Source organism: Calliphora vicina, chromosome 3, assembly GCF_958450345.1.
Source record: "Calliphora vicina chromosome 3, idCalVici1.1, whole genome shotgun sequence".
Classification (NCBI taxonomy): domain Eukaryota; kingdom Metazoa; phylum Arthropoda; class Insecta; order Diptera; family Calliphoridae; genus Calliphora; species Calliphora vicina.
In genome coordinates this window covers 92,296,642-92,310,275 of record NC_088782.1, presented here as the reverse complement: position 1 = coordinate 92,310,275, position 13,634 = coordinate 92,296,642, and the positions used below count along the sequence as shown (strand labels likewise).

General features: G+C 30.7%; 1 protein-coding gene across 1 annotated transcript; it reads left to right on the top strand.

The window, feature by feature from the left end:
* Positions 1-5,374: 5,374 nt before the first annotated feature.
* On the top strand, positions 5,375-12,817 carry LOC135954959 (organic cation transporter protein). Its single transcript, XM_065505218.1, has 6 exons — positions 5,375-5,804; positions 8,541-8,787; positions 8,858-8,961; positions 11,514-12,283; positions 12,360-12,541; positions 12,613-12,817. Exons 1-6 carry the CDS (start codon positions 5,578-5,580, stop codon positions 12,787-12,789), a joined length of 1,707 nt encoding a protein of 568 aa, XP_065361290.1. The 5' UTR covers positions 5,375-5,577; the 3' UTR covers positions 12,790-12,817.
* Positions 12,818-13,634: the final 817 nt, after the last annotated feature.

The window sequence follows — 13,634 nt, the reverse complement described above, 5'->3', positions numbered from 1 at the left end:
CTGTCTGTCTGTCTGTCTGTCTGTCTGTCTGTCTGTCTGTCTGTCTGTCTGTCTGTCTGTCTGTCTGTCTGTCTGTCTGTCTGTCTGTCTGTCTGTCTGTCTGTCTGTCTGTCTGTCTGTCTGTCCGTCTGTCTGTCTGTTGAAATCAATTTTCTGAAGGCCCCAGATATCTCCGGGATCTAAATCTTCAACAATTCTGTCAGACATACTTTCGAGAATTTTGCTATTTAAAATCAGCAAAATCCGTCCATAAATAACGGAGATATGAGCAAAAATCCGAGACAACCTCTGAAAATTTCATCAAAAAACACAATGTATTGCATGCTTTGACAAAAAAACAACAAAACGTATGTTTGGATGTGCAAGTTTTGTGTATTTTGCTTTTTTTAGTGTTTTGTTTCTTTTGGCGTTGTTGTTGTTTTTTATACAACTAAACGTTTGTTTGGTTGTGTGTTGGTTTTTTTTACAAAAAAGCAACAAAACGTATGCTTTGCGTATTTTGTTTTTTTTTTGTGTTTTGTTTCTTTTGGCGTTGTTGTTGTTTTTTATACAACTAAACGTTTGTTTGGTTGTGTGTTGGTTTTTTTGTCAAATAAGCAACAAATCGTATGTTTGGATGGAAGCATATGCCTTGCGTATTTTGTTTTTCTTTTGTGTTTTGTTTCTTTTGGCGTTGTTGTTTTTTATACAATTAAACGTATGTTTGGATGTGTGTTGGTTTCATTGGCTTGCATATTTTGTTTTTTCTTTTGGTGTTTTGTTTCGTTTGGCGTTGTTGTTGTTTTTTGTGTTCTTGATAAATTTAGGATGCTGTACGCTGAAAGTGGGCAATGTACATACATACATATATACTAATTATAAAAAATAATAATGCATCCACAACAAAGGTGAAGGGTATATAAGATTCGGCATAGCCGAATATAGCACTCTTACTTGTTTTATATAAAATTAAAATTTATGGCAAAAATTCTCAAATCGCATAGTCGGTATTAAAATATAGTAATCCATTTTAGATAGCCCAATATGTTCTTAATTATTTTGTAAAAGGGTTTCGATTTCCCCACCCCTATTGTGGATAATATAGATAAAAAACTAAAAAATCCCATTTTTGGTATTTTTCAAGAATTTTTTTGTGAATTATATTTAAACAACGCGTTGTTTAAGTATAAGGTGGACTACATGTTGTCAAAGCTGGAAAAGAATAAAAAATAAACAGAAAATTTAGATCATTTTAATTAGGATTTATTTTAATCGGAAATTGGTAGTATCTATATTAAAAAGTTTCAGTTATTTTAAGTCTTAAAACCCAGTTTCGGCCGTCTTTGTTATGATCTTGTATTAAACTTCACATTTGTCTTATTCGTTGTATAAAAATATCGTTTTATTCATTCAAATACTCAATATTTTATGGATATTTGAGAGTTTAATAACTCGTATAAGATACCACTTACTAGTACATATGTGCATACAGTAGCCCAATAAAGTCTACATACAGGAATTCAAATTAAATTTCTTTCGTTGAAAGCTGTATTTGTAAGTTAAAAGTAATGAAATATATTTGTTAAAAAAATAAATTCACACTAAAAAAAATTAAAACAACATCACTTAAGTCGGGTTTAGTAACATTTCCTATCACGTCCAAAATTTCACCGTTATTAGAATTTTTGATTTTGAGTCAAATAACGATCTTTTATTTTGTTTTTTTGGGCTTTTATGTTCACAATATTATGAAACTTAATAGCCCCGCCCAAACAAAAGTAGGTGTGACCGAGAATAAATTTTTCGTTATTTTACTCAGAATCAATAAGTCTAATAACGGTGAACTTTTGGGCGTTATTTGAATTTTTTTTTTGCTAGAATCGACATAAGACATGTATTATTATATATCTCATAAAAAAACTAAAAAAAACTGCTTTAAATTAAAGTAACATAATAATTTCTAATATATGTAGACTTTCTTGGGCTACTGTACATAAGTGCAATTTAAAATATACGATTCAATCGTTTTACGTTTTAGTCTCCGTTGATACGAGAAAGAAGTTGGAATAACTATCGGTCGTGCTATCGAAATTGTGAATATTCGGTCTTTTTTTTAAAGAATTTCAAATATTAAGAGTATAAATATGTAATCATTTAATTACAAAGTTTAATCACAAAATAAGTATTGTGCACTAATAGTATTTTAATCAATATATATTAATCATATGTGTTAACCTAAAAATCCACTTGTTGTATTAACACAACAACAACAAATCTGTGAGTCAGTGTTGCCGATTTCTGTGGAATTATTAAACAATTGGACAACATATGAATAACAAATTTCATGAAATATATTGGATGTTGTTTATTTTTAAGTAATTTAATTTCATAGACACAATTATTTAATTAACTACTTATGTTGATTATGAAGAAGAAAATGTGCTGCAATTATTCAAACATGTCAGCGACTCATATAAATCTTTGAATTCTCCCAAATTAATTTTTCTGTTTAGTTAATTGACGTTCGATGTTTACACATTGCAAAACTTTTGAAAAATTGGTAAATTTCACCAATCACGACATCAACATGCTGGTGCAATCAAAACATATCAAATAAATTTTTATACTACACCAGCAACAGGTAAAATCACACCACAAGCACACACACGTTTAATTGAATATCGCCTTCACGTCATTGCGCCTGCAAGATGGTGCCATCTTTTTGGACTATTAGTTGAGTCCACTTTCTATAAATTCGCCTTGATATACATACATCCATATACATATGGGCTTTTCCACCGAAAAGTCCACCCAGACCGAAAATTAAAAGTTAATCAATTCAAAACAAATTTCGCTCCAAATAAGTTTTATATATGCGGTAATCATGGCACCTACTTTTATGATAATCGGTCCATAATAATTCGTAGCTCCCTTATAAGGCCCGCTTCCGAACATAAATTACGTGACCTAATTCAATGGCGATCGGTCCATAATATAGCTCCCATATAACACCAACTTCCGAAAATCATTTACCAAAATAAATTAGTGGAATTAAGAAAATGTTTCTCAGTGTAGGGTATATTATATGATCATGCTTGACCGACCATACTTTCTTATTTGTTTTCTTTTTCTTATTTCTTAACCAAAAAATATATCAAATGGAAATTTAAATAACGTAATGTCATGTCATGTCATGTAACGTCACGTCAGATTTAATATTTTATAATTTGGAAAATAAATTTATATTATTCCAAATCCTACTACAAAAGGTTTTTTTGCCCAATTCGAAGTGCTATGCAATTTTATAATGAAAGTCAAACTGCACTTTTGTTTTTGGTAAAGTCACGCAATCGCATATTTTTTGCTAATATCTTCAACTCAAATTGTTGCAATATTTTTTCTGAATAAAGTGGTACTTAATTACTTCGCAAATATAAAAAAACTTTTCCCAAATTTAAATTTTTCATTATATCGCACTCGTTCAACAATACTGTATTAAGTCAAAATTTTAAAATGTTCAGTAGAGGGCAAAAACTGTTTGTGATTACATTTTAAGAGAATTTGAAAATCCGAAAACATCATATTAAGCAAACTCCATTTGAAAATATATTTACATTGTTTTTCTTTAAAATTTTTGCAATTAGTGCAAAATAAATCAATTTTTTGAGTTAATACCATTTTTCTGAAACTTCTCGATATTTTTTTGTATTATTTTATCAACAAAACAGTATCAACTCAAAATACAACCAAATTTAAATAAAAAAATTTGATTATTTTTAACTTGAATAAAGGCTCAATTCAAAATAATACATTTTTTATGAAAATATACGATGTATTTCTATTTAAATTTTTGTATTAACTCAAAATAATACCTTTTTGTTGATACAAGGTAGTCACTAATTATCACGAAAATGGTCTCATATGTGGTTTTCGAGATGAAAGAGTAATCGGAATACGTTGAAATTTTTACAGTAGATAGATAGATATTGATGTTGTTAGTTGATTTCTTGCAAAAAGTGAATTTTTAAAAATTTTGAGTTAATACAGTATTGTTGAACCCATATTGGATTATTATTTTAGGTCACTTCCGAAACTTCATTATAATTTCTGATCTTATGGAAATCTTTGAATTTACACAATTTTCAAAACGTGCACAATTTTATTTCGGTCCCGGCAACACTGCAGTGAATAAATTTACACACATACTTAATTGTAAATGGTAATACATGTACTTGTATATCGTTACCTAAAATGAAAAATATCTTATAAAGAAATAATATAAGTGTCGAATCTTATATACCCACCAATATAATACGGGATCCGATTTTTTATAAAAACATTTATCTGGTTCACCCGATTTGGTTTGTTTTATATTTTTTATTACTAGAAAATATCAATGATAAATTTCACTTTGCTAGTAGATTCATGAGTCTTAATCTTATTGAGAACAAAATATGTACTGTGGTAAGCCAAAACTTTTTACCGGTTCAACCTATTTTGTTCATATTTGGACATATAAGTTAGCTATTACCAATAACTATTTTTGCAAAATTGTCAAGGTCTCTATATTTATACATATGGGCTTGTATTGTATTTATTTACATACGATCTAACATTTTTGAATACCAATCATTTCTGATAAACAAGGAAAGTTTGGCGAAAATTTCATTCATCTATGTCTTTCTCTAGGCCCTATCGTACCTTCAATAGACAGACGAACAAAGCTAGATCGTTGTGGGTCTACGTTTTTAGTTTTATTTGAGACTGTTTGCTTCGACAAAACATTTCAAAGAGTAAAAGTTTCAAATTTGTGCCAAAAATGTTTTTGTTTCCCGTATAAAATTATTCAAATGTTTGTAGGCCTTTTCCCATTTTAAGTAACGTCATGCTCTTATAAATGTAAGTATCAGGGATGGAAAATGAAATTTGTGTTTGGCATCAAAAAATTAATCAAATAGTACTGATTTCTCATTACGTTTGTAACACCACATTAGTATATATTCTCATAATTGACCCTACCCCCCATATAACCACTATATCAGTAAATTATGTATGTATAACGTCATATTGATGGTGAGTATACAAGATTCAACTAAACTTTAAAATTTTAATTATTTTCATATAAATGTAGCTTCGTATTTCAAAACATCTATAAAAATACTGATATACTGAAGATTTTGTACAGACAATACTGTTATACTGAAGATTTTCTATAGGAAAATACTGTTACACTGATGATTTCTTCCGAAAATTTTGATATACATGTTGCATAAAATACTGAAAATTATTTGAAAGTATCAAATGAGTTGAGCGGGTACTTTTGAGTATGAAATATTATCAACTTTTCCACCCCTGGTAGGTACTTAATACATAAATATAAAAATAAACACTCGGCACTTAACAGTCGGTTAGTTTGTTTACGAATTGTAAAAATAAGATGATAAAAAACAAAACAAACTAAATATCAGAGAACTGAAATTTGTATCTCTCTTAATTGAGAACTCTCTCAAATTTCAAGTATTTCTAATCTAACAGTACCTAAATCAAATTATAAAGTGAACAAATTTAATGAATTAAGTATTAAGTGTCAATACAATTATGACTGTCAATGATCGAGAAACTGAACAACAGCACGATAATGCTACGGAAACATTTGAAGAGCATTATGATGGAAGTGACGACAATTCATTGGATGTGATATTAGTTCGTATTGGAGAATTTGGACGTTATCAAATGTTTAACTATGTTCTACTTTGTATACCAATGATTTTTAATGCGTTTCAATCCATATCCTATGTCTTTACTGCTAGTCCTGTTGTATATAGGTGAGTTATTGTTTTTGTTCTCTTTCTTAAAAAAAAAATCAATCTCATTTAAATTTAATTCAGCTGGTGATCGCAATAAGTATCTGTTTTATTTGTATTTAAGAGAAAAATGTTTAAATTACGGCAATTAAAAAGACAAGTAATAACAATTGGGAAGTGGTGAAAATGTATCAGTAAATAAAATTATAGTGTTATATTCTGCTGTGCCGAGTACCCTCCATCTAAATATAATGAGAATTTCAGAAATTATACACTAGAACAACGGTTCTCAAATAGGTCCTACAAACTTTGCAGGGGTCCGCGAATAACTCAGAAAACCATTAAGCTTCAACACTTTACATATTCTAATTTATTTTCCAATTTTAATTTAACTAAACATAATTTTATTATTTCTCAGCTTTGATTTATACATATCTTCTTTTTTATATTAAAATTTTGACAGCACATGATTTTATTCTAGACTTTGCACGATATTTTGTGCAGGTAAGTTAAAAATGCAGTTAACCTTAATGCACTTACCTGCTGGTAAATGCATTTAAGTTTACTGCCCAAAAAAGCAGCTAACGGCAAATAATTTAAATGAAGCTTTGTGTTTTTCCGTATAAAAATAACGACAAATTTGATAGATTTTTCATTTATAAATTGATTGTTCCCATTATTAGTTAGTCTTTTTGAATTTCAATCTGTTATTTCTCAATATTAATTTGATTTTCTCAATATCAATTTGTATTAACTCAATGTCAACATAAAATAATGTAGTAAAAAATTAAGCTTGACTTCTTAATTTTTTAAAAGAATTTTCGGTTGTATTTTAATATTCATAAAATCCAGTAGTCTGATTCTATTTTAATACGAAAATGAGTTTCTCAGTGCTTTTTTAAATGATAGATACTTAAATGGCCAACGCACAGTGGTATAGAAAAAAAATAAAGGAAATAAATCTGTAACTTATAAACTCTTAGTCTGATTTCAATAAAATTTGACGTTCGCAAAAAAGAAGTGCTGTCGAGTTTAAGTTATGAGTTTGGACCTCATGGGCCTAACATATGCGCGGCCAGGGGTTCCCAAAGTAGGACACCTCGATTATGTTATATTTTTAAAACGATCCTATTTCTTCATTTGGGTTCCGATTTAAAAAAAAATTGCATATACAGAATCTCGAGCACTATAAAAAACTTCGTCGTAGCTATCAATTATCTCTCATACCTTAGGAGATATTCACATTTTAATATAATATTTTCAACATTTTTACCCACCCTACTCCAAATTTTGATAATACCGGGTCGAAATTGTTTCCTATTTTCTCCATTTCATCCATCTTATTGGACTGACAACAATAGTTGTCAGTCCAATATTCTTTTTAAGTTATCTAAAAAATTTCTAGGAGGATGTATAAGGAATTTATATTTTCTAAAAAGCTAACATTACATAAAATATTATAAATTGAAAAAAAGTTTTAAATTTTTAAAACCGAGGGGACCAGGTTCATCCAAAAAACGTCTATTTTTTTGTAAAATTCAACTTTAGAGCAGAAATTCTCAAACCGCATAGTCAATATCAAAATATAGTAACCCGCTTTAGATTACCAAATATATTCTTAAATAATGGGTTCCGATAACCCCGCCCCTGGTATGGATATTATAGCCAAAAAACTAAAAAAATTCTATTTTTGGGATTTTTCAACACTTTTTTGGGAAAACCAGAATAAAAGTATATTGAAACCAATTTGGACCAATACTAGTATTGATATAATATAGAGGGACCAATCTGAGATCCTTGGTACCAATTTTGATTGGCGACCTAAACATCAGAAAAGGAAACATGCTGCAACCATTAGTCTATTTTTTTAAATCGTCATTTAAATCCGTAGAATTCAAACACCAATGTCAATGTCTCTAGGCTTCAATTCGTATGGTACGCAATTTCCCTGGCTTTGGATGAATCCAGCTGCTCGCAAATGTTTTGAAATTGCTGATTGAGTAGCTGTTCCCAATGATTCTGCAAGCTCTTGTTGTCGTTGTCCTGGGCGATCTTTGTCGCCCGTGTCAAAATCACCACTTCTGAACGTCACAAAACATATCTCACGCGTTAAAACCGATGGAACACATTCACCATAAGCTTCGGTGTGCATCAGCGGCACACGCTTTGTTGGTAAAAAATTCGACATTTTCGAAGCAAAAAAACTTTGTTGTTTGCACTATAATTGTATTAATCAATAACTAAGTGAGAATAAATGACAGGTATATATAAGCTTCAAAATGACGTATAAGTTATAAAAAAGAAAAACCATGTTCTATTGTAAATCCCGCAAGAGACCTGGAACCAGGTTTGAGTAGCGAATATCATGTGATTGCTAGTTATGTTATCTAAAGCAGATCGATATAGACATTTTAAAAAGTTCAGATATAAACATTTTAAAAAGTTTACCTTGACTGAAAATAAGTTAATAACTACAGTGCACTCGCGATAATATGAACCAATTAAAACCAGGCCAGTTCACTTTTGCAAGATTGTTCATATTTGCGAATTGCATCTAACTCCCATCTACAGCTAGGGAAGTCCAAAAAATATGAAGCAGTTGAATAACAATTTAGCCACTACCCTGTTGATTTAGATTTCAACTTTGTGTAGATAGATAAAATACGTTAAAAAGCCAAAATAAGCTTCCAGAATTAAAAAAGTTAATTTTTTATTTTGTAAATAATAAAATTTAATACCTATCAATATGTTTTCTAGATGTAATATTTCTCAGTGCGACGGTCCAACTAGTCAGTATTGGGAGCCTTGGCTTAATTTTACAATTCCACAAAAGGAAAAACAGTATGACAAATGCAATCGATATGTATATGATAAAACATTGGACGATTACTATTCAGCGCCATCTACATCCAACTGTGTTGAACGTAATTTCAACAAATCCATGGTCGAGATGTGTTATAATGGATTTAAATTTCGTGATACAGAATATACGACGGCGAATGAGGTAATTATTATAATGATATTATAATATTAAATTTCTAACTCATGCATTTAATTATTAATTGCGGGATTAGTTTGGATTCTTTTGCTCTGACGAATGGAAGCTTACATTGGCTGGTACTATCAATAATGTTGGGCAATTCATTGGCATACCGCTAGGTGGTCTACTTGCAGATAGGTAAATATGATGGCATATCTAAAAATTAAACATTTATTTTTTTGATTTAATAAATAAGGTTTTTTTGTACTCTTCACCATGAGTGGTAAAGGCATAGAATAAATACGTAGAAAGGAAGGAGCGAGAAATGTCGATATTTTCCATAGATATCATACATTTTGTCATTTTCCCTGAATTGGTTTAATTAACATTTAAATTATAAAGTAATGTTGGCTACCGATGCAAAACGGTAAAAAGGTAACTGTAACGTTAACGGTATTTTAGCGGTATTTTAATGATAACTGCAAAATTTCATCCTGAATTTAATTATTACACAAATTAAAAGTAAGATGACAAAGTATTCTATTATATTTTAAACTAGTTGACCGCCCCGGCTTTGCCCGGTAGCATTTACTAATGTTAGTTCTTCAAGTTTCTCCAACCCACATACACCTGCCTGTTCTTATTTATTAGCAAATAAAATATCTAAATTTGTATTGCATACTTTAGGGAGCTTTTTTATTACAGTTTACTGAAACATTTTTTTTCAAGTTTTACCCGGAATTTTTGAATTTTTTTTCTTTACAAACCATCTCCAAATCAGCCAAATCGGTCCAGCCGTTCTCACGTGATGCCATTACATACATGGACCATTTAATTTTTATATATATAGATTCTGTATAATTTAGTAGACTCAATTATTAAAATTAAAAAACTTAATTTTTTTAAAATTTCAAATTATTTCTAGAATATCGGTAATCTATTTTGAGGTGACGGTATTTACGTTTATATCGGTAATGGTAATTGCAGTCATTTCGGTAACTATAGTTGAGTTGAAAAGGTATTTGAGGGGTAACGGTAGCCAAACCTGATCTGAATTTTATTAATCATAATTCTATGTAAACAATGACTCGAACGACAAGTCCAACAAAAACTTAAAAGTGTTTCGATACAGATGAATCCAATTTCTTTCTGGGATTGTATCTCGAGATTGAGGAACATGAATTCGTAATTCACTTAAGTTGTTCATAAGAAAGAACGCTTGAATTAACAAGAATGTTTATCAAATTCATTTCAAATCTAGAAAATCGGCCCACAAATGGTTGAGATATAAGCTCAAAATCACGACCACCTCGATTTGTGATCAATATCTAGATTACTAAGTCATTTATATAGACGGTATTGATATCTAATGATAGATATTTCAAACGCCACACAGTGGTTTAGAAACTAATGGAAAAACGTACAATGTCAAAGGGGGCACGGTTTGTGGTACTTCTGAGGACAAAATAAAGGCTTTTTATATAAGTATTTGATACTGTTGAAAACATATGACTTGAAGATTGATATTTTAGTAAAGTTAAATAATTTTATACATTTTTGGGACTTCATTTACCTTAAAAACTATAAAAATATAATATGGGGATTTTCCACGAATAAAAATATAAAATTTGAATTAATGTAAAATTTTAACAATTAAAGATGTCATAACAAAATTTGGAACCAATATAGACTCAAATATCCTTAAATCAATGGCATTCGAATTTTTGAAATTTTTTATTTTCAAATAACGAAATTTCTAAAACGGGCAAAATGTCTTCCAAAAACTGAGTTTTTTTTAGAAAAGTGACTACTGTGACGTTATTTTCCGCGTGATAGTAAAAACACTTAGTAAGTATTTAAGAAACATATGGGGTTATACAAATATGGAGCTGTTTCGTGGATTCGTGCTTTGCCTTTTTTAGAATTTTTTACTCAAACAGAAATTTTTTAAAAAAATTGGCCAAGTTTGGATAGGTCTGGGGGGTGATATGTCCGTTTAAGTGAGCCAATTTGTCTTTAGACGCTTTTGAATTAAGTTGTCTTTCGGATCATATAAAAATTCTATATAGTCCCGAAGAAAATTTTTTTCTACAAAAGAAAAAATATATGGGCTTTTTTGGGAAAAAACGTAAAAAATATGGCCATTTTACAAGTTCCAAATTTGGATGCGTATAACTTTTTATAGGGAACAGATAACTGTTAGCAGGTTTTTTTAATTTATTTAGAATTTTATCGCAATATAGCCATATCTAAAAAATGATAAAAAGATCGAGAAAAATTAAAAAAAAAAAATCAATAATCCTGAATATCAACTAATAGAGATAACTACACTTGTAAGCGTATTTTTTGTAGACCTTCTCAAGGACTATTTATATTTAAAATTTCAGCTCATTCGGATCACAAATGAATTTTTGGCGATTTTTTTAAAAAATTTGAGACCCGAGGTGACCAACTTTGAGGGGCTACGTACTGGCCCCCATTATCGCTAGGAAGCTGAACAAACGTAAATCATCTCGAAAATACCTCAGCTCAAACCATGTGAACTTTCGTAATAATACATCCAATAATTCTCAAGATACCGAATTATTTAAAAAAAGTTTCTCAACCACTGTGCGCCATATTAATTCGGATCTGCAATGGGTCAAAAGCGGGAAAAATATTTTTTAAGCCGACCCAATTTTTTCACCAAAAAAATTTTGTTCACCAAAAATTATTTTAAATCTTTATATCTCATACATGTTTTTATTTAGATTCGGCCGTCGCACTATGTTGGCAATTGCTGGATTTCTTAGTTCCATTATGGGCATAATACGATCGTTTTCGACAAATTACTATATGTTTCTATCGTTTGAACTGCTTGATATGATTGTTGGAAGTACATTATTTCCTACTGCATTTTTATTGGGCATTGAATTGGTTGGTCCGAAACGGCGTGTGGCGGCCGCCACAATCATCACGATATTCTATTCTTTGGGCGAAGCATTATTGGGCGTTTTAGCCGAACAGTTTCAAAATTGGAGAACTCTTCTTCGAGTGCTGTATATACCAGCGGCATTGCACATATTTTTTCTAATCCTATTGCCCGAAAGTGTGCGTTGGCTTTTGAGTCAAGGTAGAGAAGAGCAAGCTGTTGCAGTACTTAAAAAGGCGGCTCACATTAATCGTAAAGTTCTGCCAGAGAGTAGTTTAACAAATTTGGTAAACTCTAATAAAATCAAATTGGAAATGGCGAATGAGAGCAGTTACCCCATTTGGTTAGCAACTAAAACGTTTTTCTGGAGAATTGCGAATTGTTCATTGTGTTGGTTTACACACACGCTGGTGGCATTGGGATTGAGTTTAAATTCGGTAAATTTAGGTGGCAATAAATACAAGAACTTTATGCTAAATGGCCTAGTGCAAGTGCCAGGTTTAATACTTCCACTTTTCATAATGAACACAATCGGACGACGTTTTTCTTTATGTGGTTCCATGTTGATATGTGCTCTGTGTATGATTGCAACGATACTATTTGGAAAAGGTAACAATTACATGCATATATGTATGAATAATATTATGTTTAGATGTGTTTATTTAATTAATTGTTTTATTTTAAGATGGTAACTCCATTGAACTGATATTATTTTTGATTGGTAAATTTGCTATAACTTGTAGTTTTCAAGTTTTATACTTTTTTACCTCGGAAATATTTCCCACAAACGTACGCAATAGTCTTCTATCCTTGTGCTCTATGATTGGTCGTATTGGATCTATGTTGGCACCACAAACTCCATTGCTGGTAAATATTGAAGAAATAAATAAAGTACACATGATTTCATTAATTAAATCAATAATTAAACTTTTACTTAGGCCAATTATTACGAATATGCCCCACAAATACTATTTGCTGGATTTGCTTTGGTCAGCGGTTGTCTGACATTATTATTTCCAGAAACGGCCAATAAATCGCTGCCAACAACAATGGACGATGCTTGTAACTTAAAAAATAGGCCAAATGAAAAGCCAGAATCTGATGAACATTTCTAGAGCCATTTTGATCTGTAAAATGTATTAAAACTAATAAATACTTACTAACATATGCATATTCTATTAAAATATATATTTTTTGCTGCTGATCTATCAATGTAACGGTAACGGTAATTTGGCTTATTTCATTAACGGAATTTTAGCGGTAACGGTAATTCCATACTGAATTAAAGCTTCTATCTTCTTTTATATAAATAAAAATCAATTGTCGTTCGTTGGTAATTGCATCAGTTGAGAACGGCTGGACCGATTTGGACAATTTTTTTTTTTTCAAATTTTCGTCATAGCCTAACTTAGGTTTTTACGGAATGAAAAGCTGAACTCGCCCACTTTTACGCCCACTTTTTTCGATTCATCTAAAATCGAAAAACGACTGCACCGGCTATTTTTTTTTGTAATGTTCGTAGTAATCCAATTTAGTTTTTACTGAATGAAAAAACTTGGACCGATTTGGGTATTTTTTTTGGGAGAATGTATTAAAACGAGTTGATCGACCGCCATGTACAAGTGTGCCGGAAAGATGAATTTGCCCGAACGCTGCTATACTCCGAAATGCCAAGATATTGCACTTGGAATCAATCGTCAAAGAAATTTCAACGGCGGAAACAACGAAATCCAGTTGAAACTGAGCGAGGAAATTTACAATGAGACTTTGATATTAATTGAGGACATGTGTTTGATGATGTCGAACAAGGTATTGTCCGATGTACCACGCAATCAAGACTTGCCAAGCGAGATGACAATGCGATGTCTTGAGGGAATAAGTTTAACCCTTTGTCGATCGACGGTACTTATAAGTACCATAACAATAATAAGCTTACAAAATGAAAACAAAACATATTTTG

What these genes read in the sequence shown, in the direction of transcription:
- LOC135954959 (XM_065505218.1), top strand. Translation starts at nt 5,578, where the DNA reads ATGACTGTCAATGATCGAGAAACTGAACAACAGCACGATAATGCTACG. An exon ending in GCTAGTCCTGTTGTATATAG is followed by an intron (nt 5,805 to 8,540) that starts GTGAGTTATTGT and finishes TATGTTTTCTAG; the next exon opens with ATGTAATATTTCTCAGTGCG. An exon ending in AACGATACTATTTGGAAAAG is followed by an intron (nt 12,284 to 12,359) that starts GTAACAATTACA and finishes TTTTATTTTAAG; the next exon opens with ATGGTAACTCCATTGAACTG.